Below are 24,470 nucleotides of genomic sequence, written 5' to 3'. Positions count from 1 at the left end.
TGTGGATTGTGGAGAAGCCTTTAGGGCTGCCATAAGGAGATCATGGGAGTTGAGTGGGCAGGTGGCAGGGAGAGGCCACCTTTCACTGCCAGCTCTCACTTTCTTGCCTTTAATGCTAACTTCTCATGAGCATTTTCAATTCTCCTGCAACCCCTTCTGCTTGCAAAATTTTCTACTTCTGCACAAGCCTTGCTAGGCATCTTTGCTGCTGCTGCCAAGTTTTGTAGCTTTATTTATAGCTATGACCTTGACTAGCAATGATTTCACCTAATTTTATGAAAGCTTATCAGCTGACTGTGAGCACACTTATGGGGGCTTGGTTTATGCTGTTCAGCATGCATTCAGATTGGGTTCCTTCCTGCATTTTTACGTGAAGGGCCCAGTGGAGTTGGGTTAAATATACTGCTGCTCAAGAAAGTTTATTTTAAATCGAAAATTTCACCAAACTTTTCTACATTTTAGATTGATATGCTTAAAATCCCTGATCTCTAGAAAGAAGCAAGAACATTCTACTAACCATAGTGTTGTATGGCAGAAAAGGAAGTGAATTACTGTGATTCTCCAGCCTCCCAACCTAAATGCCTTAGCAGTAATCTCTTCTATTTCTATCAGGAACACTACTCAGCTGAGAATTACATCAAAAGGATCCAAGAAACTCTTGATATTCTGCACAAGGAGGCAAGTGCTGACTGACTGATGTTTGTTTGATTTTGTGTTTGTTTTTTTTTTCCATTCTGGTACCAAACATACACCACTGACTTCTACTAAAACATTTTGTTTTGTCTTGTCTGTCTGCAAGTAGTGAGTGCAATCTGAAATGACAATAACACTGAACCATGGTGTAGGAAAAGGATCAAAAGCTGAGCTGGGGGATTGTGGTGGTGTGTGTGGGAGGTTGTTGATTTTTCATTCTTTTTAATTATTTTTTTTTCCTTCTAACAGTGGAGAAAGGGAAGGGGTGTCAAATGGTTCGACTTCAGGGTAAAATAAATGCACTGTGGGCTTTGTAACCAGTTTCTTCTAAGCTAAAGTCTGACTTACCTTTCAGGTTCCAAAAGCTCTAGTGAGTCTGGTTGACGTGGTGGATGTCCTCTCTCTGAGACAGTTATTTGTGGATTCTCAAGTTCAGTGCCCAACTTACTTAGCAGAGTAAGGCTTATTTAACTTCCTTTTGTTCCTGAGCTTACTGCTCGTGATGATAAATCATGTTCTTATTCTATACTTCTCTCATGATTTGAATTAATGTTCAAAGGTAGCAGCACAGTGCTATGGACTTCCCATGCTGTGCTTACATCATGACCCTGCCTGATGGCATTTCCTTCTCTTGGCTTTGACCCAAGTGTTGTCAGAAGAGCTGTGTATTTTTCGTATCTAGAACTGTCCATAATGTACACCTCACTGAGCTAGGATTAAATTTTCTGATACAGGGTTCTTCAAGATGGGGTTGAAGCCCACAAACATTTGCATTTGCATGCCTTCTGTGGGAACCTGAAATATTTGCAGGGTAGACAGGTTTCTCCTGTTTCAGAGGCTTTAGTGCAATGGGTAATTTGCATTATTTGCTGACCTTTTAGACAGGGACAAATTCTGTGTCTTGGGAATGCAAAAGAAATTGTTGATTGGAAAGGTATCAGCTCAGAGGTAACAGAGACAGTACATTTCAAAGACCTGTTTTCTAGTTCCAGGGGGACTGATGAGCAGCTCTGTCAGTCTGCAGGGCCTTTGGATTCCAGGGTGTAATTAATGCAACAAACTATCCTCTGTGCCACGTGCATTACTTTGATATAACTGGGTGTGAACAAAAATTACTTAGAGTAGTATCATTGATGTGACACAGAAGATAAGACTAAGGGTTGAAATCACAATAGCAAGAACAATAAGATTTTTTCACAGAAACATGACTGTATGGGTTTCCTTATTACTCCCATGACATGAGGGCATTGGGTGGCAAAGGGAGACATCTGCATTATCAGATGTCTAACTCTCTCTATTCTCATTTTCTCTCCCACAGTTATCTGTGTAGCTGTGTTTTCACAGGAGAAGAAAACTCAGAAAATTTAACGATGGTGAGGGAAGCCACCAGAGCTTACCAGGTATGTTTACCAAGAGTGATACAGTTACTTTATTTCCAGTTGAGATGAGATCTTGATTACCAAGCAACATATCATATCAGTATTTTACACAAATGAGCCCTATGAACTAAGCAGGAGGTTATTTGAAGTTATCCAAAATGCCATGTGACCAAAACTAGCAGCAGAACTCTTCAGGAAAATTCAGTTTCCTAGTAGAGAAATGAATAGGTGCGAGTTTAGCCACCAAAATCCTGTCCCTGACAAACTGTTGCAGTATTGTGTTCCAGCCTTCTCAGCCACTTTGCAAGGCACACCTTTTACCAACATCTGTGGCTATTTCAGTTTACAAAAACTTCCTTTTTATTCTCAGGCTTTCAAAAAACCAAACCAAACAAACCAGTTATGATGCAGATATGTTGCTGGAGTATTGATTGTGGTTTTTTGTTTCTTGCAGCTTGGCATTCAGAGACTAATAGAGTCTGGCAGATATGACACTCATGAAAATTTCACGGTGGTCATCCAACCTTTCCTCCAAAATGTGGAGATTCCTCTCGGTCAGGTATGGTATAAAGTGACTTCTCCGTTTAAAGGACTAAGTGTGAATATCTAACCTGTAGAGACTATATGCAAAATAGTGCTTTTCTTATTAGAACTTGTTGCTTTTAGTATAGTACAACAGATTTCTTCATATCAGTTCTTAGTTTTACATATTATGCTGTTGAGATCAATTACTGTTTTGGAAAATGAATCAAAACTTGATTTAAGAGGTTTGTTTGTGTATGTTCTTAAGGATGCATAAATATTTTTCTTTCTGAAAATGCAATATATTTAATAAAAAACAGAGTTATTAAGTTACAGTACTTATAGCAACATAGCGGAATTACTCAGTGGAGACTACATCATCAGCTCCCCTTCATGTCTCATAACTCATTCTTCTGTGTCTGACAGAAAGAGAAGTTTGCCTATGATCTGATGGCAAAAAAAAGTTTTATGTAGTTCATATGTGTATGTTTAGGTATGTTTCAGTTCCTTGAATGGCAAGTTCCAGTAAACTATAAATCTAGTAAAAGTCCCAAACGTTCTCTAAAATTGAAACTGCATTTGCTAAGTTTCATATTCACCTGCACTTCCTCATCTCACGTGGAACTAAGAGCAGGTGGGACATAATACTGAGCAGGGATTACTCTGGTATAATTGAACTGGACTAATCCTGAAAATGTTCAGATGCTGCTACAGACAAATTTGGAAAACTGACTGAAAGCTTCACAGGAAAAAACAGGCCTTTTTTCTTTTTTTTTTTTGTGTGTGTGTGAAGCTGGTGCCTGTGAAAAAAGTCATCCCTAGGGATTTTGGTACTGAGCATAGGGAACACAGAAATAAAAACAGAAGAAGCAAAATATTTGTGAACTTTTTTATAGTCTCACAAGCATTAGTTCAGGTTTTAAGAAAGTTCAAGATGCTGTTTTTCCTTTTTATCTCACGCAATGTTCAGATGTTCCTGAACTGAAAACTCTGTCTCCAAACTTGGCAAAAGATATGATATAGATGCAGATTTTGGCAGTAGGTCTCTAAAAAGCAAATCCAACCACCACAAATCAAGACCTGCTCAAGTTTTGAGGAAGGACTGCTCTGACCAAAAAAGTTATGTCAGTCATCTCTGGCCCTAATCTCAGTACTTGTGTGAAAACCAAGATATTTGTGTTAAAGTACAGCTTTGCTCAGAATGGAGACTGCACTGGTGTGCTCCATCAGTCTGGCTGCCCTCCATTGAACAATTACTTGCTTCTTGCTCCTTTCAAAACTCACAGCTGTGTAAAAGCATTTGGGCTCTGTTCCTTCTGCTAAAGTCTCATAACATGCTTGTTACCACATAAAGGCACTGCAGAGCATAATGGTGCCTGTTGCCTGTGGTGCCAGTTCTGATGACATGCAGAGGAGAGAAACCCATCCTTATTTCAGAACCTGAGGAGGAATTGCACACGTAACTGAAAATGGTGGGTTTGCTGCTTCTGGGTGGATCTGCCCATGGAGGCACATAATTATCTCTAGCTAAGTGTTTCTGTAGCTCATGGAGCTGCTGAAGTACAGTTTGTATCACCAGATAATCATGGGCCTTTCTGCAATGGAGCAAGGAGAACAAGTAGGATTAATGTCTCATTGCTGACTCTTGTTCAGTCTCAGCAATCCCAAGCTGGAACTATGTGGATTCTTCTACACTCCAATGTCCTTTATGCTTTCATTTGTAGGATGGGCATCCAGATGTCTCCTACTTTTCACCTGACTGCTTCCATCCAAGCCAGAAAGGCCATTCTCAGCTTGCCAAGGCTCTCTGGAATGCCATGGTAAGGTGACAGGCTCTGCACACAACGAGGTCTTTACCGAGACCTGACTGCCATTAAAATGATCTCTGCAATAGGCATTGCAATTAAGGCCTGGATAGCACTGAACCTGGTGTTTGTGTCTTCTTAGCTAGTCAAATACCCTCTGCTTTTGACACTGCTCTCAGCCTAGAATCTCCTGGTTCTTAAAGTGTATGGGGAGGAGAGGGGTGCTGTAAATGCATGATCACAGTCATTTGTGACTTCAGCTGAGCAACTTCAAGTCTACTTCACCAGCTGTCATGAAAGGCAGGATAGCATTTAATAAGAATGATGTTTCTATGGGCTGGGATGCGAAACCACCAAATAAAGAATTGTAACTGCATACGTCAGTTTAAAATGGGTTACTTCGAAGTTTGTTTTAAATCTATGTGTTGTGAATGTCTCATTAAGAATTGAAGTGGCTTTAATTCAGTTCAGTTTTACTACTTTTGGAAATGAGTAAAGCCCCATAAAAATAAGTTGTTAAAGGTTGCTTAAGCAAACCCATTTTAGTTAGCATTGCAGTGCAGGGGGATGACACATGCAGTTGGAGGCAGTATCTTAGATCCTGAATATAATTTCTATATACTTTGGGGTAATATCTTAACAGCTGACATGATTGCTTGCAATCATCAAGCAGTACCTCTAATTAGATTTGGTTTTATCTTCTACACATAAACAGCCTTTTGTTGGAGATGCCATCATGCAGCTTAGCTATAAAAAAATGAGGCACTCTTAACCATCTTTTTTGCAAGAGAAGAGAGTTTACGACCTTGCTTCCTGGCGAAATTCCAAGGTACTTCATGTGCCTGCCAAAATCCTCCAGGAGTTTAAACTGATCCCACTGTAGCTTTCCACTTCCCATTTTAAGCTTCTTTCTAGAGTTGCTCTTTTGTTATGCAGTTGCCATGTTCTTTCTGAGAAGTAGTTGCATTTCAGCCTTGGGTAAATCAAAGTATGTAAATATAGACAGCTTTATATAGATGTGACAGGTATATTTAGTTTGGTTTGGATTGGAATTGTTATACAAATTTAAGATGAGCTGACACAGTTGTAGAATAGGTTCTTTTGTCTTTGTTTCCAGTTACAGCCTGTAGGCCAGAAAGCTGACTCATTTGATTTTGCGGCTGACATCGTCCTTGGCTGTCCAGCTCAGGTAAATATACCCACATCATGGAAGCTGGCTATCAGGAGGCTGTGCGTGCTTGTACTTGCTGCAGAGAGCAGAGGTTTGGTATATCTGGAACAAGTTTACTTAAAGCTTTTTTTCTCTGCTTACCTCTGAGTGGCAGGTGCTCTCATGTACCTGCTTTGGTGTCCTGTTGCCCTTTTGTTGTGCCATGAATACTGATTGATAACATGCTGATTTGTGTGTTTTCAGTTGTAGCAGAGGTGGTGTTTTGTTGTTTGTGAAATACAGAGGTAACTCAAGCAGCAAAAATGAGAATATGCTGCATTAACTTTCCTATCCAAATCAATGGGGTTTGGGCACCACAGCAGCTTTGAAAAATCCAGATTTTGTTATCTCTTGAATTAGTAGCAGGTTGGTTTTCCCGGTCTGATCCATAGCAGGGATACTTCAGACTCTTTGGAAGCTGCTTCTGTAGTTACAAAACAAGCTGCTGAACTCGCAGTACAGTTGCTAGGTATCGGTACATGGAAATGACCACTGCAGGCAGCGATAATTGGCTCCCTTTCTTCAGCAGTTTCAACAAGGAAGCTGAAGAACTGAATAGATCAGGGAGCTGAGTTGCTCTCTCAGTTCTGGAGACAGGTGTTCAAGATATATGGGAGGATTTTGTCCATATTGTGTCCATCCTGTCAGAAAAGGATTATCTACTGAGTTATTAATCAGCATGTTTCAGAAGTCCTCATATTCACTCAAATTGATCACACTTCCTTTACCCAGTAATCTTTCCAGGTAGCTTAAATTGTAAGCAACTTCTTCAGTGCCAATAATGTGGATTTTATACTTCTTTCCCTTCATCCACTCTTATTCAAAGATGTTGCTGTTCAGAAGTAGGCAAAGAAAAGTTTTATATCCCTTGAAAAGCTATACCCCTATGAAAAGCCATTGTTTGCAGAAATGGTAAGATCACAGTGCTTTAAAAAAGTCATTGATAGAAGTGCCAGTAGCTATGGAAATTTATTTGTTTGAGGCAACTTCACGTACAATAAAAGCTTGCCCTGTAATTTTAGTGATTTTTAAGATGTCCTTATGCAGACACTGGAATTTTTCTTAATTGCGATAAGTGGGTATCCAGGTGAGATTTTTTAGCCTATACAATGTACATGTCTTCCTCAATGCATGCTGCGTTGGTAGGGCAAAAAAATAACTAAGCAATCTCTACAGCCTCTCTTAGAGGAAAGAATGATCTTTTCAGTAAGTAATCTTTCATCTCCCTTCTGCTGACACGGAAGATCTGCCCAGGTTTGTCTAGACTTTACATCAATGTCTCTTGAAAGGACTAAACAACCTTTAAAGTCTAATTGTGGAAGGTTAGGAGAGGAAAATGTTAAACTGCAGTTGGCATCTGGCATATGTAATTTTTGCCATAAGGTTCTAAACACAAATTTTGCGAGTTTTAAGGAAAGAGCATGGTTTCAAAATCCAGATTCCAATTTTGCAACTCAGGCAGTTACTTTCTTGGTGATATGATGACTTGATATCACTTGCTATGGTTTGTGCTATGTGCTTATTGCCTAATTTCTCTTATTTCTCTTATTTTTATTTCCTCTTTCTCCAGGACAAGCCATTCCTGGGAACATACAAGAATAGCAACTACACACTTGTGGAGCCCACTAGTGAGCCAATAGAGGTGATTGTTGCATCTTTTGCTACATTTTAGGCAAACTGTGCAAAGCTGCATCTGGTGGCTGTTAACACATCATACTGAATTTATAGATTACATAAACTATTACCAATTTTTGAAAAGGAAAATCTGTCTTGCATTGCGCTTTTTCCTTTGTAAACAAATGTTTACCTAAAAGCTAAACAAAATTAATCATATCAGTGGTGCAGTTGTATAGGTAAGTAACCTGGAATGCATCATTAATTCAGATAGCAAGTTCCACACCTTATGGAGAAGTTAGCCTAGACTCCTAAACCCCAAACAGAGTTCAGGAGGTGTGTGAATCATACTCTCAGGCATGTGGTGTAACTAAATCTTAGGGATGGTTCTGTGCAGGATCAGAAGTTGGACTCGATGATCTTTGTGGATCCCTTCCAACCCAGCATATTCTGTGATTCTGTGATCTGAGCAAGGTTTAGGTATTCTGTTCTTGAGCCACTGTACTTCCATATACTCAAGTAAGCTTAACCTGTAGAGGGCAGTCACCTTTACATATTGAAAATGTGGCTGAATACAAAGGTGAGAGGAATCCCATTTTCAAAGGGACTCAATTTCCACCATGACTGAGCAACTACCACGAGGTAGATTAAACAAGCTGCAGAAACAAACTTTGTGTGTAGGACTTGAAGAAATGGAGCCATTCTTTATTGGCAGTCAAAATGGGCTGGGATAGTTTGGCTTACTGGGTGTCCTCATGACTAGCCCAATTATCAAAATCTCTGTGTGCCTTGAGGGTTACAAAGAGCAACAGTTACTGTTTTAGCAAGCTATAGTTTGCAGGATTGCAATGGGATTTTTATCTGTAGAGCTAGAGTTATACTTTTAGTGGGTTATTCTTGCACTTCCACTGAATCTCAACAGCAACAGCTTTTGAAGTGATAAAGGAAAGGAACAGCAGAGAAGGAGTAAAGGAACAGTTTCCTCTCTGATCTAAAAATAAGCCCAGCTGTCTTTTCTAGCCTCTGCAACCAGACTTCAGTGGCTGACAGAGGAGACTATTACACCATTTTTTGCAAGAATAGATGAATTTGTTGTGATTTTTTTTACCCAAACCATGCTTTCTGGTCCATGTAGTTTTACTCTGAATGGCAGAATTGTGCAATCACAGAATAATTGAGGTTGGAAGGGGCCTCAGGACATCCCTTGTCTGACCTCCTGCTTCAAGCAGGGCTGGCCCTTAGATCACTGTAAGCAGCTGTCTTTGCTCTTGCAGGGACTGGCCATTATAACAATTGTAGTTTTTCCCTTGCTGCCTTCTTAGCTAGTATTGTTCTCATTACCAAAAAGCACGGGTGGCACATTTCTCTGCTATCTCTGCTGGTGAACCAAGATGTTCTGCCATGTGTGGTTGATTCAATTTCTTCGGTTGGTGGAATACACATAATAACTATTATATCACCTATATAAATGTACGGTAAAGTACAATTATTTAGAGCCTGACAGTTTTCTTTACTGAAACTTTTAAAGCTTCAAAGTTTTTTCAGGGAAAGCAAGCCCTTTTTGAAAGTTTCTGGGAAAAGAATATGTTCCTAGCAAAGTACATGGGGAATGATAATATAGTAATAAGATTGGAAAAGACAACCAAGATCATCAAGTTCAAACTTTTACCATGCCCACTAAACCATATTGCAAAGTTCCAGGTCTACTTTGTTTTTTGGACACTTCTGGGGATAGTGACTCCACCACTTCCCTGGGGAGACTGTTACAGTGCTTCAGCACTCTTTCAGTGAAGAAATTTTTCCTAATATCCAACCTAAACCTGGTGCAACTTAAGGCCATTTGCCCTTGTCCTTTCGCATGTTACCTGGGAGAAGAGGCCAACTCCCACCTCATCACAATCTTCTTTCAGGTATTTGTAAAGAGCATTAAGGTTTCTCCTGAGCCTCCTTTTCTCCAGACTAAACAACCCCAGTTCTCTCAGCCACACCTCATAGGACTTAAGTTTCAGTCCCTTCACTGGCTAATATAATAATACATTAATAATATAGCACATTAATATAACATTATAACTTTGCAGAGAATTTTTTTGTTTGTTTGTTTTTTGGTATTTTGTTGGGGTTTTTTTTTGCATCTGATATCTTTCAAGACAAAGCAAGACTTCAAACCTGGAGACCCTACCTTCTAGGTCATGGTCAAAATCTCCAGACTGTAGAGAGAAGAAAAAAATAATCCTCCTTATGGAACTTTGTCATAAGCAATATTTGGTGATGAAGTGTTTTGCCTTTGGAAAAAATTTTATGCTTTGGCTAGAAAATGTCAGCAAAAGTAATTATTGTTTGGATAGTATTCCACTAAGAGGAAGAAAAGACTGTTGAGCTATATAGGCACCAAACTGGGATCTGTGTCTTAACTCGGTTTTGCCCTTCACTGTACAACTAAATCATATATGAATTCTGTACTATCTTTTAACCACAAGGTGAAACAATTTTGTAACTTGCCATTTCAGAATTGGGGCAGTGAGCTATCATGTCCTGAACAGTCTCCATCTAGTCGTGTCCCAACATCAGGTGAGAAAGAACTCCTAAGCTAAAATCAAAAACAGGAAAGATTTAATCTTTTGTTTTTAAAAACAGTAAGATGTTGAAATGGCACATCCTAGGTGGAAAGTAAACAATAAAAGCTGGTATATTTAGCAGCAAAGGAAGAAAGTCTGTCTTGCCATACACAGTAAGTTCTGCATGACAGCAGGTGTGCTCTGTGGATAAATGTGATCACATTTATCATACTCATGTATCATTTATCATACAGCAACATGGCAGATTAAAATTACCTAGGAAGGTTAGTGGCTCAGCTAGCTGGAAATGTTGCATGTATTTGGAAGGTTTTACAGGGAGATTTTTAATTAAAATACATTGATCTATGACCCAAACATGTAGGCCAGTTAAAAGAGATGAAATGTATGCATCTGCAAACATATCTAAACTGTTTCCATTTTTTCCTAAGCTCTTTTAAATTCCAGCTTTCCATGTTAGTTCAGTACACTGATGCAAGCAAAGACAAGAAGGCATAAGCCTTTTGCCTAGCTGACAGACAGAACTTGAACCTCATTCTCCCTAAAAATGCCATCAGATTGGAACCTAAGACTTGCATCTTTATTCTGTTAAACAGTATCTCGTCAGTTGTCAATAATCCTGCTTTTATTCTCCTACTGTTTTTCAGTACATGAGCTACGACCTGCTGACATCAGAGTCATAGGAGCACTGGGAGATTCCCTGACTGTGAGTACTGCAGCATTCCCATGTTTAGAATGGAAAGAGCAATTGTCAGTTTCTGCCTAGATGTTGTCACATCAGGCATCAGCAGATAGAAAGCAAATTGCTTTGGCTTGGCAAAGCAAAACTCATCTACCTGGTTCCCTTTGCAAAGAAATAGCCTGAAGGGATATGAGTGACACTGGCAATTGTGAAATCTGGTAATGAATAATTCAGGCCAGGGCAGAAATGGGATCCCATTCTCTATTGCACACAGTTTATTCAAGTGTTTTTGAAAAGGGAAGTGGCTGCCTTATAGGAATAGTCTTTTCTGACATAAAAAAAAAAGACGGAAGCAATTGGAATTTTTTGTGCAATGAGAGATTTTGCTGAAAATTCCCATGAAAATAATTGATTGCAGAATGAAGTGCTTCTCACTTGAGATAATTCTAAAACCTCTATATTTCAGAATTTTGCTTTCAGATGTTGCTTGCTAGATTAGAAATCTTCTAATCTAAATCTTCTAAATCTAAATCTTCCACTTAAAGCTCTGATGTATTTCAAGTGCCAAGGAATGCAAACTGAAAAGAAAAAATTAGGCACCAAAAGAAAAAAAAAAAACCAACAACAACAAAAAGCCCCAGAAAAGAATAGCAGGGAATACGGCAGATCTGCACTGAAGTTTTCTGAGAAAAAGTTCCAGAATTACACAGCACTACAGAACTGTTCTGGCATGGGATGAAAGCAAACATTTGTGTCAACAGTTCCCATGAATTTTAACTCCTGAGCTAAACTGATGCTCATTCTAGCAGCTTCAGCTCCTGTTGAGCTCAGAGGGAGTTGAAGGGACTGAAGCCCTTAAATGATCAGGCTTATTTTCCAGGCTGGTGTCCATGTCTTCATTATGCATCATGGACCTCTTCATTAGCTTTGAAACTGATTTTGTCTGACCTGATGTAATCCTGGGTTTCCCCCCTGCTGCTGAGCTTTGAGCTTTTCTTAGAAGACCTCAGTAAAGACCTACCACTCTCCCTCCTATCCATTGCAATGACTCTTAAATTTAATTGCTTTATTTCCTCCCCCACATCTAGTGCTAGACATGTGCACTAGCACATACCTCTTATTTTAAGAATTTAAATTCTTTTAGTAAGGGCCACACTATGATGCTGGAGGTCTCTGCCTCGAGCTGAGCAAGGCAGAGTCTCATATTGCCATTATTCATGCAGTTCCTATTATTTGCCATTGCCACAGCAAGGTGTGATTAGGGGTTTTATTAAGTGACTTATCTGGGAGGCCAGAAAAAATGACAGAGCATTTCCCACATGGGTACACATGCACACACTTCCTGCACACAAAGTACATCAGCAGCATTGTGTGGTTTTTAGTGCATAACCATCCCTGGCACAGAAAGACTGCAGCAGCAAAGTCCACTAAGGCATTGATTTTCCTCCTGGTATTTCCCACCAGGTCTCTGAATGCAGTAAGTGTCTATGGCTGAGTTGGTAGCATGGCTTTTTGAAGAATACAAAATCAAGTGAAACCACTAATAAACAATAAAGCTATAGAAGAACCCCTTGATGGAGGTCTGTCCCAGTCCTGTGAGCTACTCAAATTCATCACAAAGGTCTTTGTTCTGATGGTTTTATGTATTTATTTGTTTAATTTTGAAAGATAATAAAAGTTCATAGTACAGGAAGGAAGGCTGTTCTCAGTCTGGATGCACTTGGGAGATTAATGAAACTTTGAGCAATTTAGTCATGTCACTGGCTAGAATGCATCTGTTTGACTTCTTAGCACCAATGCACAGTGAAAGCAACAGATACGCCAACATGCTTATCTATGTTGGCAAAAAAAGACCTGTCATCAAGCCCTCACCAAGACTGTATGTTAGACTAGCAGGCTGGATCCAGGAGAGAAAAAATGGATTTTACACCAAAGATTTGTTTTCTTGGCAGATTAAAAAGCATCTCCTCTGATTTATGTACAGCTAAAACTGGCTGGGAATTTTTCATCAGTGTTTAGGGCTTTTTTTCCTGGATTATTAAGTCTCTCAGAATCATCTTTCTTTGGGAAATGCCAAGATGAAGCATTTTCCATCAGAAAAGTCCAGACAAATACAAAGCAGTTGATGTTAATCTGGGTCCCAATGGGTTGCTAAAATAGTTGTTTTAAAGCCTTCTGTCCTTGACCTTACACTCTGATCTCCTCCGATGCTCTGTGGTCTACCATCTGGATGAGTTGCTTTTGCATATGAGGGGAAGCCTGCGAAACTGAAGCATGAGAGATGCAGGGCTGCCCAGAGGCCAGTGTGTGGTGATGAATAAGGACACGGAGCATTTATTCTAAAACTGGGATATTGCAAAAGCTTGGCTGCTTGCAGAGTAATGTTACCAAAATTGTTCAGCACTTTCAAAATTTGATGTGTGTCTTGCCTAAATTTGTAGGACATTTTCCTATTACCATTTTGTAATTGTTCTTTCCGTTTTTTCCAGACTGCAGAAGGAGCCAAAGCACCTGACCTAGAAACAGACTGGAGGGGACTTTCCTGGAGGTGAGAATGCTCATTTTTGTCTTTCTCTATTTTTGTCCACACAGTTAAAAGTGTGTGGGTCACCTGGTGAAAATGAAGGGGTAGGATGCTGACAGCAAGTATTGCTTGGTGAGGATTGGAGGAGTCAGGACTGGAAGAGATTCTTGTGGGCTTTTTTGGTGTTTGTTTTTGCAATTGCAAAGTGGACAAAGACCATGCGCATCAGAGAGTATGAATCTCAATATCCATGCTAGAGTGGAAGGAAATTGCCTGCTTCATATGGGCAGGCATATGGCTTATAAGCCTTTGCATGTGTAGATATTCTTTTCTACGTTCTTTCTTCCCCCCTTCGTATTTATCTGCAGACATAGATTATTTTTGGGAGGGGCTGCCAGAAGTGGTGTAATGGTGTAGTGGCTACACACACAGACAGCTTTTAAATAGTAGAGGCAGAGGATCTTTTCATAATCAGCATTGCAGAATTGCAGATAGATGGTTAATGAGCATTTCATGCGGTCTCTTCTATGCATAACTGCACATAAATGTAGTTTCAGCAAGGTACTGTGTAGCAACTTTAGTGAGGAAATATGCTCTTGTATGGTGAGCATCCCAGCATTTTCATGTGAAAAATCAGTTCTCCAAGTATGCTCTCTTCCCAGCCTGAAGGCATAGCTTCTATCCTAGCTGATGCCCTGCTTTATTTAATGTGAAATATCCTTTCACTACTTTCCCTGAATTCTTGTGGTTTATCTCCTTATTATTTGAAATTAGTGTTTTTGGTGGAGGTTGAATCTTCCTTCTTGGGCTGCTGTAACAACATATGGTGACAATAGGACAGATGGTTGCAGGATTAACTCTACTTGGTGATCTTGTTTTTTCCCTTTGTAGTATTGGAGGTGACGAGACCCTGGAGATCCAGGCTACTTTACCTAGTGAGTATCATGGAAAATAAGCATGAGAAAAGCAGAAATTGAGTATTACACTGCAAGTCTTTTAAGTGGGTACTAGGAAACACCTGGAAATGGTCATTCTTTCCTTGCAAACAGTGGGGATATCCATCTTTTGTAGATATGAGCAGTTCATATGAGTCACAGCTGAAACCCAGACTGACCTGATTAGCTATAGAGTCGATTCATCAGGACATGCATGTGATTGTATCATCCTTTTGACCAAAATTATTAGGAATAAATATGCTGAAGGTGACAGAAGTTCATGGCAGTCCTACTCCTCCCTTATTTTGTGCTTTCCAGTGATTGACTGTAATGGCTGTGTGCAAATGAAGGGTTATGAGACAATTAGCAGTCCATCTAGGCAGGGTTGGTGACAAGGCTATACTTCTTCCTGATGATTTCAGGTTTCTACGTAGCACTGAAAAAAAATCTAAAAATACCATAAATTTCTTGCCCTGGTGTTCTATGTAATTGGTCCCTGTAGTTGCCATAGAAACCATTAAGTGGTCAGTGTGAAAATAAATTGGAAAGGACTTGATTTACAATGGTTGATCTATTTGTATGTGATCCATGCTGTGAAGCAGTTTGACAATACCTGACACTGTTGGTAATAAAATCTGATATGCTTTGTCTTGTGCCATGCACTGTGTTCAAAGAAAAACAGAAGGCGCAATTCATTTATGCATTATAAATGAGACTCTATAAAGAGGTTTCAGACATCACTACAGGCACAGTAACAAAAACAGTGCTCAGGCATCATGCTTCCCCACTGAGGGTTTCAGTGAAATCTAGAAAAGTGAATAAAATTCATTCTCTACCATAAATATTATTATCTGGGAGAAGTGAGGCGTAGATGACCATTTTCAGAGTGTTTGCTTCTGGTATATGAAAGAAAGTAACCACGAATACTCTTTATTACAAATACACTTGAATTCAAGACTGGTGAGTTGCCCGGGACCTCTGCATCCCCTGGGCCACCAGACCCCAATTCCTCAAGTCCATGGAGAGAAATAGTTTCAGTGATGAAATTAAGGCAGTAACTAGAGTCTCCAAAGCAGGTGTGCCTGTAGCTTCTATAAAGTCACAGTGAATAAGGAGAACACTCAGGTCCATATTCTCACCACTCAACTGGCTTGTCCTGCAGGAGGCAATGCTGCTGTTTGTGCTGTGAATGGTTAAACACTGTGTTTTTTCTTTTTAAGATATCTTGAAGAAATTCAGTCCAAACCTCTTTGGCTTCTCCACTGGCATTTCTAAGGAAACAGCTGGATTCAACGTTGCAGAGAGAAATGCCACAGCGCGGTAAGCACAATCACAAATGAGAAAGGGCAAAGGAGTGAGAACTGATGTAGTGGCAGGTTACCTTTGAGACACATGTCAAGGTTGAGTTAATACTGATGATCTGCTTGTACCGAGCATATTTCTGTGATCTCATATTTTTGATTGTGGGTTTAATTTTTTTTTTAAATGCAATTCAGTGTTTGGGGGATTTATGCGCCTATTTTTCTAAATCAGAGACAAACTTTCTTTATTTATTTGATTTCTGCCCATAATTTCTGAGCCAATGCCTTAGTTATGCTTCTAATTCTACCAGTACCTTTTTCTGCCCAGTCTTCAGTTTGCAAGTCCCTGATTCACTGCCCCAGGCAATATCTGTAATGAGAAAAAATTCATGTGCATCTCTCATTTATTCCTTGATTTCTGGGAAATGTGGCTCAAACTAACAAATAGAAGGCCACTGCTACACTAATGGCATTAAAAACTATCTCTGTTTGCAGTGCAAAGGAAAATAACAGAATGAGCATCTAGGAATTAATTCCTTTGTCCTCCCAAACTAAAAATCTACTAGTCTGTTAAGAACCAAAATGTGTAAGAGTTTGTATGACTGTGCAAGGGTTTGTATACACTGTGCCTGCTCCATGGATACTCATGCAATTTGTTTCCAGGACTTTTTGTGACACCTTTAACAGCCCTTAGATTAGCTGCAAGAGAATTTTAGGATAGCTAGCAAAGCCTGTGTAGCTACTAAATATTTCACGGGTGCCCCAAGCAAAGCTGACTCAGCATGATCAATATGGTTCTGGGAATCCAAATAATGTAACTGCATTTGTGTGAGTGCTGGAGAGAGGAAGGGCTTATTAGCTCAAGCATAGTCTTCTTCTGGTACATCAGGAGCTCGTTTCCAGCTGGTGTCTCAGCATGGTTTGTGCTTTGGCCTGTGGACATTGCATCCTGCCCAGAGCTGGACTGGGACTCTCTAGCCTGGCAGTCCCACAATAAAAGCAATATCTTTCAGCCATAAAACAAGACATAGGAATTTAAGGCCGGATCAGAAAGGCTGGTTACGTGCCCAGCTTCTGTGTAAGCACCAAACTGCCCCACTAGGTTTTGAAGGGACTAAACTAAATGTCTCTGTGCATCTGAGTGTTAGTGCTTTTTTCCAAACAAAATGCACTTAAGCCAACTCTGAGATGGGAAGAACTCATACCAGTTGCCTGCCATTTGGCAGCCATCCCAGCTGAAGTCCTTTCAGATCAGATTATTCACTTGTGCAGCTTGGTCCTTCAATGTTTGCTCATCCTTTTGAGGCATCACTTTCCTTATACTGACTTCTGCTGATCCTAAAATTCCCTGAAATGAGGAGTGGGAGATCAAGAAGATGATGTGTTTTTGGAGCACACATATAAAATCTTCTGTCCTCTCCCTCTAGCAATATGCCAGCCCAAGCACGTGAATTAGTGGAGCTAATGAGAAGCAGCTCGGTAAGTGGAATTTGGGCAAACCTTCAGTGGTTCCGTGGTCTCTGGGAAATGATTTTAATTGATGGGATGCTCGAGTCATGAAGAGTGCTTTATTGATGAAAGAAAAGTCAGTGTCCTTGTCTCTGCTGTGCTTTCCAAGGTGAATGTGCCAGATGAATTAGCCTTTAGTAGATTATAATTTACCTATACAAATCCATGCAGATAAGATGCAAACACACAAGGCAGAGACTAATGCAGGGTGCAGTGCAACCAGAAGATGTAAGGATGGGAGTGAGGAAGAGAAGTCTGAAGGTTCTGGTGAGATCACAGGACTGCTTAGTTGAGCAGCAACATTCAAAGTGGAGGTCATAAAGTCTGAATGTAAAATTGGTGGAGCAGGTACCTGCAGACCAATATGAATCACACTATTCACAATACTGGGAAGAGGGACTACTGAAGTCTTTGCGGGAGGATAAGCCATCTGAAACTCTGGTTTTGAGTAGGTAAATAATTAATCAGTGACCAGAAACCTCAGAGTTGGATGAATCCCTGTCACATCACAATCTCAATCTTTTAAGGAATTAGTAGGGGATCTAGTATTGTGGACCACTCTGCTGTGCCAACTCCATTGAGGGCTACGAAGGGCACCAAAAGAGTGACTTGCTTTAATTCAGTGGCTGCTGCTGCAGTGTGGGGTGGGGGGAAGAAATCTGTGAAAAACCCAAGGTTGCCCTGCGCCAAGTGTTGGCTGAATTTGTGTGGATGACTGCCTGGGTGTGAGCTCTTGGTTCAGGGAGAGCATTCCTTCTAAGAGAATAGGAGTGCCTGGTGCTCCTTGGCTCAGACTGAATGGGAAAGGAAGGTACTGAATAAGCAGGGTTTGTCAGAGCATGTGTTTCTCCATGCCAGCATTCTTGATGGATGCTGCATGCTCACCCCACTGTCAGTTACTCTGCATTACCAATTGTTTGGCAGAGTGAAGGGAGCTGGCGTAGATCTTCAATAGAATAGAAGAGGATCTAGAGCTTTGTTTTATTCACAGCTTTTTATGCATTAAAAAAAGGGGGGAGGGGGTGTGTCCCTTCCCCACTGCCTCTTCACTAAAGGCTTTCCAAGCAAAGTGCTTGTTTAAAGAGGAGAATTCAGACCTGTGGGTGATTCCCAGGCCCTCCCTCTATTTGTGGGATCCTTTCGCAGATGTTTGTTATGTAAATGCACCACACTAAAAATAGTTGCCTTTGATTCCTTTCTTTGTACTGAACGTTACAAAATGTTTTGATGCGATCCAGCTCTCAGCAGTGCCTATTGTTAGCTTGTGGTGACGTGGATGCTGCAGCTGCCCTTATATGAGCTCAGTGAAGTCACCAGCCTCCTGGACTCTTCTATTTTAATACAGCTGTCTATTCCCCGGGGCACCCCTCGCCCCTCCTGGCCATGAGGTAGTACTTGCCCAGCTGGCAGGGATCCCCAGCAGCTCCAGTTCCACAGCTTCATGAGTCACTCCAGCCTCCACTCCCACACTGCTTTATCCCCACGCTGCCTGCAGTGTTCAGCCATGGCTGGCAAATCTCTGCTGTCCATCCCTGTCCTGAAGGTAACTTTCATTTAGGGACGCTTGCTGTCACAGACACATTTCCATGCTTGGTTACACTGACAGATCTTGTCTGCTGAAGGGAATTTTCTCAGAAAAACCAAGGTGAATTGCAGTAGACTAGCAAACAGTTCACTCTTTTCCCCTGGAGAGATGCTTTTCTTTTGCCCACTTAGCTCAGCATACCTCTGTTTTACCCTGCTGTCTGTGCCCCATTTAGCCCCATCTGTGAATGTTACCTCTTTATGCCTAAGCAATGGATGCTACAATCTGTTTGTTTTATGTGCCACTAGAAAATTAACTTCAAGGAAGACTGGAAGCTGATCACTGTCCTTGTTGGAGGCAGCGACCTGTGCCAGTACTGCTTGGACAAGGTTTGTATCTCTGAATTAGGCATGCTTATCCAGGTATTTGGCAGGTGACCAGCCCTGGAAATATAACCTTTCTCTCTCTCAGGGAGCCAAAGTTCCTGTTTGTTTAAAAAGCACTTAAAGTCCAGCTCCTTTCATTTGTATTGTATCAGAAACAAGTGCACAGCTTTTAATACTGGGGCACTGCAGCTCTGGAGAAACGCATTATTTAAAAATAGGAACCTGCCCTATATCGAACAAAATACCAAGAATAAACTCCCTGCTTAACTGGACAAAGCAATCAATGTGATGTCTTAGGAATGTTTTTGTGGGACACAAATGAAGTTTTCTGGAAAGCATCTCCACACAATAATTACTAGGAACGCTTCAGAGTGACACCAAAAGAAATAATATCAGTTTATAGAGAAAAAGATGTCTTTTCTCTAGCTATCTGTGGTCATTCCCTCTGAAACAGTCTATGTGACACAGACTGGATGTCTGGACCCCAGCTTACTGAAATGACCAGGCACTGTTCTCTGTTTTGCTCTTTTTCTTTTACAGGCTGCTGCCTGAAGCCTTTGTCCCCTCAACTTCACCTCTATAACTATAGTTACAAAGTTGTTTTGCTTATGGGTTTTGTGGGGCCTGACTGCCTTCATCTCAATTTCCCCAGATTGGCAGTTTGGGAAAAAAGGTATCATTCTATTCATAAGGCAATCAAATCTGTTCTGGGTCACGTAAAAGACAACACAAAATCCAAAGATGTGATCTATATAGTCATTCTTTAGGGAAAGATTCTGCCAAGGTAATTTAGGATTTTCTGCAGGGATTAGGAGAATATATTAGTGACATAGAAACACAAGCACTATATAACCTCTGTACATGTGGCAATAAATTTCTTGATCTGAAAATACATTTGCCAAAAAATGAAAAAGGAACATTGAGTTGATATATCTTCTCATAGACCACCTTCTTGGTTCCTGAAAAAAAGACTGATCCAATTTTTTTTTCTTTCTTTTTAACATAGGAAACCAATTCAGTGCAAAAGTATGTAAAGCACCTTCAGGACACTCTGGATATTTTCTATGAGGAGGTAAGCTTTTAAGATATCCTAGCAAGCTATGTTCCTGGCAAGCACACTGACGTTTTTTCCACCTCTGGTAGACTGTCAGTGATTATGTTTCATACAAGGTCATCTTTCAAATAGCTGGAGTCAGACTGCTCCTCAGTGCTGCATTTCAACAACTGTATTAGCTAATGCCCTGAGAAAGCAGGCTGCAGTTTCAGGAAAAGTGTGTTTCACGGTACTTGTTCTGTGAACAAAACATACATGATCCTACTGCCAGTTTTGGTGACTAAACCAACCCTTACACAGTTTCATCTGCCTTTGAGCAAATGGAAATGTCCCAGGGAGTGAAGCAGCATTTCAGCTAGTTTGTACTAGCTGCTGGAATTTTTTTTTGGCTGACATCCACTGTATGTGCCCCTCCCCTTCTCTTTATGCATCATCCTTTCACATGCCATTGGCTGCAGTCAGTGCAGTTTGCACTGACTCCCTGACCTACGGATGGCACTTCTTGCTCCCTTTGTAGTGGTATCATGTTCTGTTATTTGGTATGTCTGGTTATTATAATCCTTGCAGCTCCCAAGAGTCTTTATCAACATGGTGGAGATGCTAGAGTTTTCTGGACTGCGTCAGATCACAGCAAGCTCTTCAGGGTGTGCTTTGACAGCAAAGTAAGTGAGCAAAACAGGTCTTTGTCTTTAAAGTGATAATTCTTTGGCTCAATCTCAATTTCTACAGTAGGTATCCACACTGAACTTTCCAAGTTACTTGCATTGCAGCCTTTACCTGATGCACTAGTTCCCATCAACTTCCTATGACTTCTTCCAATACTTCACCTAAAAGGCATGCACCTGTAGATAGTGGAGTTATCACTTCTCAGCTCTAAGGCAGCATGTCACAGCACAAGTCAACATATAACTGTTGTACCACTGAATTTCAAAGCCTTTTTTGCCCAGCCATTCTCTGGTCAGCAGCATAGGCTGACATCCCTGATGCCTCTCCTTGTACCCAGTGCTGCATTACCTATGGGACAGGCTGGGCTGCACACAGCAGAGTGCACAACAGGGAACAGCTTTTCACACCTAATGGAGGACACCAAAATCCTACCTCAAAGAAGGTTGAGGGTCTCATTTTGGAAAGCAGCAGTGCCTTTACAGGAGCCAGAACGGACATGAAAAGGCTCTTTAATCTAGCAGAGAAAGGTACAACAAAGGCCAGTAGTTGGAAGCTGATGCCGAATGAATTCAGATGAAGTTAGGCACAGATTTTTAATAATAAAAGTGATTAACTACTGGAACACACTAGAAGGGAAAATAACAAATTGACTGTCTTGCTTGATGTCTTCATATTCATTCCAAGCACATTCTTAGAGGATGTGTTTCAGTGAAGCACAAGTTATTACCTCTTAATATAGGAGTAACAAAATAAAACACAGTGATGCAAGGACTCAGACTACATGAACAGTTTGTCTTTTTCAGCTTTAAACTTCGACATCTGAAGATCTGCTGTAAGCTTATTTGTAGGGTGTGGTTTTTTTAACATCCTAACACATGTGATTTCCTGCTAATATGTGGCATACTACACACTTTTGTGTTTGACTCAGGAATTGTGGATCTCACAGCTTTTACCAGCTGTGACGGGTGTTCATTTTGAACAGTCAGTAGGGATTTTTTTCTGAAATATCTGTCCATTTCTAAGCCAATGAGGTGGTTCTCCCTCTGCATGTGAGCTTTGAGCACCCATCTTGAGCTTCTTGATGTGAAGCACACACTGCTGAAGAACTGCAAATAAGCTATTCAAGATTGACTTTTAATTCTAGTATTTCTTTCATTGAAGGAAAATTTGTCCATGTTTCTTAAACCCTGAGGAAAATTCTCCTGAACTACAAGAAATTAAAAGAGTTAACAGAGATTTTCAGGTAATACTTTGATTCTGTAACTGGTCATCTTCACTTGTGTCTCTTTATATTGCTTCTCTCACTACCCTTCCTCTCATGCATATCCTCAGCAGGATAGAGAGAGGTAACCTGGAAATAGCTTGGATACAGCCTAATCAAAACTCTACCCAGATAACCAGATAGTAGCAGTCCAAGTCTTTTTACGTTTCCTAATGATTTGTCCTCGGTTCTGAGCTGGATGCAGATCAAGACCATTCATGTTTCCAGCTGCTGTTTCAACAGCTGAGGAGTTAGTGATGATGGCTGCTTTGCTGATATGTGTTTGCCTGTTACGAACCCAAAGAATAGCTCACATGAATTAACATGTCATTGCAAGAGTGACAAATTACCCTGCATCAGTTGCTTTGTGGTTACCTTTAGCAGAAAAAAATAACTAAACCAACCATGGGTCAGCTTGCTATCTGAGAGTAACTGTTCACGGCCTCAGGCATGAGATTGACTCAAAATTAAGAGGCTATAAATAGCTATTGGAGTGGAAGCTTTTTCCATTGATGTTCTATGAATACAGGAATCACTGTATCAGATCACATTGAGTTATCCAGTCCTCCATTCTGGCTCTGGCAGCGGATGTTGTCCAGTGAATCTGACAAAGCTCAAAAAATTCAAAAAAAATGGATAGTGCTAGTATAAGCCTACTAGAGGGGTCATTTTCCTTAACTATGGAAGTGGGATCAGGAATGTTTTGAGAAATGATCAGGAGCATTACAGTTTATACCCATAAGATGGCAAGTAATAATGAGATGGGGTTTTTTGTCCATCTCAATGTCTGTGACCATAGTTTTTGAAAGTGGTAGGTAATTCTTCAATGTTTAAGTTTTATTTTAATTCAAGCACACCTTTCTGGAAAATCAAATGCACTTCAGCCTCAAGTTGCCATTCTGAACTCATTTGTCACATCTAAAAATTTTGGTCTTATTCCTTTTTTATAATTCTTTGTAAATTTTAATCTCATTACAATTATGTAGCATTGGTTTCTATGAGTAAGGATTGAATACCTTTTTTCCTTTTTTTTCTTTTAATTAAGCAGCTTTATTAATTTTTTTATTTTTATATTTGTTTGAATTAACTCAGCTTCTGTGCATTTTCCTCATGAAAATCTCTTAATGAACCAAATTGTTTTCTTAGCCATTTTCTCGACTGCTTTATAACATTTAACTGGATTTACACTAATAATTCACGGCTTCCTACACTGAAAGAAGTGTAATATGCATGTTTTTGATGGCTGACAAATCCTAGATGAGCCTTGCAAGTAACTTTTCTGTTTCCAATAATTACACTCCGTACAGGCTGAAGCCTTGCAGCTGATCAACAGTGGTCGGTATGAAAACCGTGAGGACTTTGCTGTTGTCACACAGCCGTTTTTCCGAAACACCTTGTTGCCCCTGGATAGCGTGAGTCCTGTTTTTCTTTCCCATTATGTAAGGGCCAGTGTCTTGATTTCTTTTAAGTCAGTAAGATCCATGCCACAAGGACTATGTTTTCTTCTCTTTGCACAGTCTAGCAGCACAGGGTGGAACCTGTGATAAGAGGTGACAGAGGAGAAGACAAGGAAAGACTGTGCTGCCTGTGAATCAAAATAGCTTTAGGAAACATTCATAGTTGTGTACACATTAAACCTAGGCACTCTGTCTCCCTCTAAACTGCATGTTGCTTCCCCTGTTGAGGGGGTTGATTGGCACTCAATTTTCTTCTCATCTAGGTTATGGAATATGTTCAGGATTTCTCCAAATGGAGACCAGCACTTGAATGCCTGACTCGTTCCAACCTGGAAACAGGAAACAGCCTTTGAAACCAAACACTGATTCTCCTTCTTTTCTCCAGCCTTAGTATTACGTATGCTGAGTAGTTAAGGATACAAATGTTCAGCATGAATCCTGGTCAAAACCACCCAGTTTTGCATAATACTGATCTTTTTGTCATACCATCCCCGTTTTTTTCTGTCAGCCTTCAAGTTTGAACAATGGTCACCATACAGGTATTGATGAGGTGAGGCAAATTCCTCCTAAGACATACATTTGCCACAGCTGGATAAGCCCACCATTTTTATTGTTGCCTGAAATTCAGCAGAAATTTCAACACCTGAAAGGTTGTAAGTCTGAGTTATGGAAGTTTAAAAAGCCATAATAAGTAGTTTTCTATCAGTTCTGTACAAAGTGGAGTGTGGGTCAATGGCAGTGTAACAGCTGTGACTGTTGTTTAAAGAGAAGTTTAGTTTTGCTATGAAAATTGCTGTGTGAAATTGAGCAAGCTGTGTTACACAGGAGGTCTCAAGGTGCAGTAATCATCCCTCAGTTAGGACTACCTAAGTTGATTTGCAGTGTCAAAATATGAACATATTGCCTTTAGGAAGATAATCAAAATTGTGAAGAGGGAATACCAAGTACAGTACAATATGAGATATAATATGGCAGATCTCAAAGATTGAAATGTGCTGAGAAATACATTTTTGCTTTTATTGCAGACCAGCAGGCCAGATCTGAGTTTCTTTGCTGCAGACTGCTTTCATTTCAGCGTAAGAGGCTATGCTGAGATGGCCATGGCTCTCTGGAATAATATGGTAAGAGGCTACAACCCAGTTCCCTATGTGATTGTGGTAGCAGTCCCTACAAAGATCATGATAAAGGTGTTTGAAACAAAAGAGCAAGGAAGACATAAAATTTATATCCGAACAAGGGGGGGCTGCTCAATTTTAAAACTCTTTTCAGTCTGCATTGCTTAGGAACACAATCCAAAGTGATCATGTTGCATGAAACAGTGTAGGTCTTTGCTCATTCAAAATGAGAAATCCTGAGAGTCTTAAGGTAAGAAAA

General features: G+C 40.3%; 1 protein-coding gene across 1 annotated transcript in view; it reads left to right on the top strand.

Annotated features, from left to right (window-relative positions):
- PLB1 (phospholipase B1) overlaps nucleotides 1-24,470 on the top strand; it is an 81,200-nt gene that overhangs the window by 52,634 nt on the left and 4,096 nt on the right. Inside the window, exons 38-56 of the mRNA XM_064648432.1 lie at nucleotides 613-678; nucleotides 1,049-1,149; nucleotides 2,012-2,093; nucleotides 2,527-2,631; nucleotides 4,319-4,414; nucleotides 5,517-5,588; nucleotides 7,180-7,251; nucleotides 9,731-9,791; nucleotides 10,444-10,502; nucleotides 12,968-13,026; nucleotides 13,894-13,937; nucleotides 15,158-15,257; nucleotides 16,666-16,717; nucleotides 18,581-18,661; nucleotides 19,665-19,730; nucleotides 20,280-20,374; nucleotides 21,540-21,621; nucleotides 22,947-23,051; nucleotides 24,122-24,217. Coding sequence (XP_064504502.1) covers nucleotides 613-678; nucleotides 1,049-1,149; nucleotides 2,012-2,093; nucleotides 2,527-2,631; nucleotides 4,319-4,414; nucleotides 5,517-5,588; nucleotides 7,180-7,251; nucleotides 9,731-9,791; nucleotides 10,444-10,502; nucleotides 12,968-13,026; nucleotides 13,894-13,937; nucleotides 15,158-15,257; nucleotides 16,666-16,717; nucleotides 18,581-18,661; nucleotides 19,665-19,730; nucleotides 20,280-20,374; nucleotides 21,540-21,621; nucleotides 22,947-23,051; nucleotides 24,122-24,217 — 1,494 coding nt within the window. The remainder of the gene's footprint in view (nucleotides 1-612; nucleotides 679-1,048; nucleotides 1,150-2,011; nucleotides 2,094-2,526; nucleotides 2,632-4,318; nucleotides 4,415-5,516; nucleotides 5,589-7,179; nucleotides 7,252-9,730; nucleotides 9,792-10,443; nucleotides 10,503-12,967; nucleotides 13,027-13,893; nucleotides 13,938-15,157; nucleotides 15,258-16,665; nucleotides 16,718-18,580; nucleotides 18,662-19,664; nucleotides 19,731-20,279; nucleotides 20,375-21,539; nucleotides 21,622-22,946; nucleotides 23,052-24,121; nucleotides 24,218-24,470) is intronic.

Source organism: Pseudopipra pipra, chromosome 3 (genome assembly GCF_036250125.1).
Source record: "Pseudopipra pipra isolate bDixPip1 chromosome 3, bDixPip1.hap1, whole genome shotgun sequence".
Classification (NCBI taxonomy): domain Eukaryota; kingdom Metazoa; phylum Chordata; class Aves; order Passeriformes; family Pipridae; genus Pseudopipra; species Pseudopipra pipra.
Note: the sequence above shows the minus strand (reverse complement) of the source record. Positions and strands in the feature narration are given on the sequence as shown.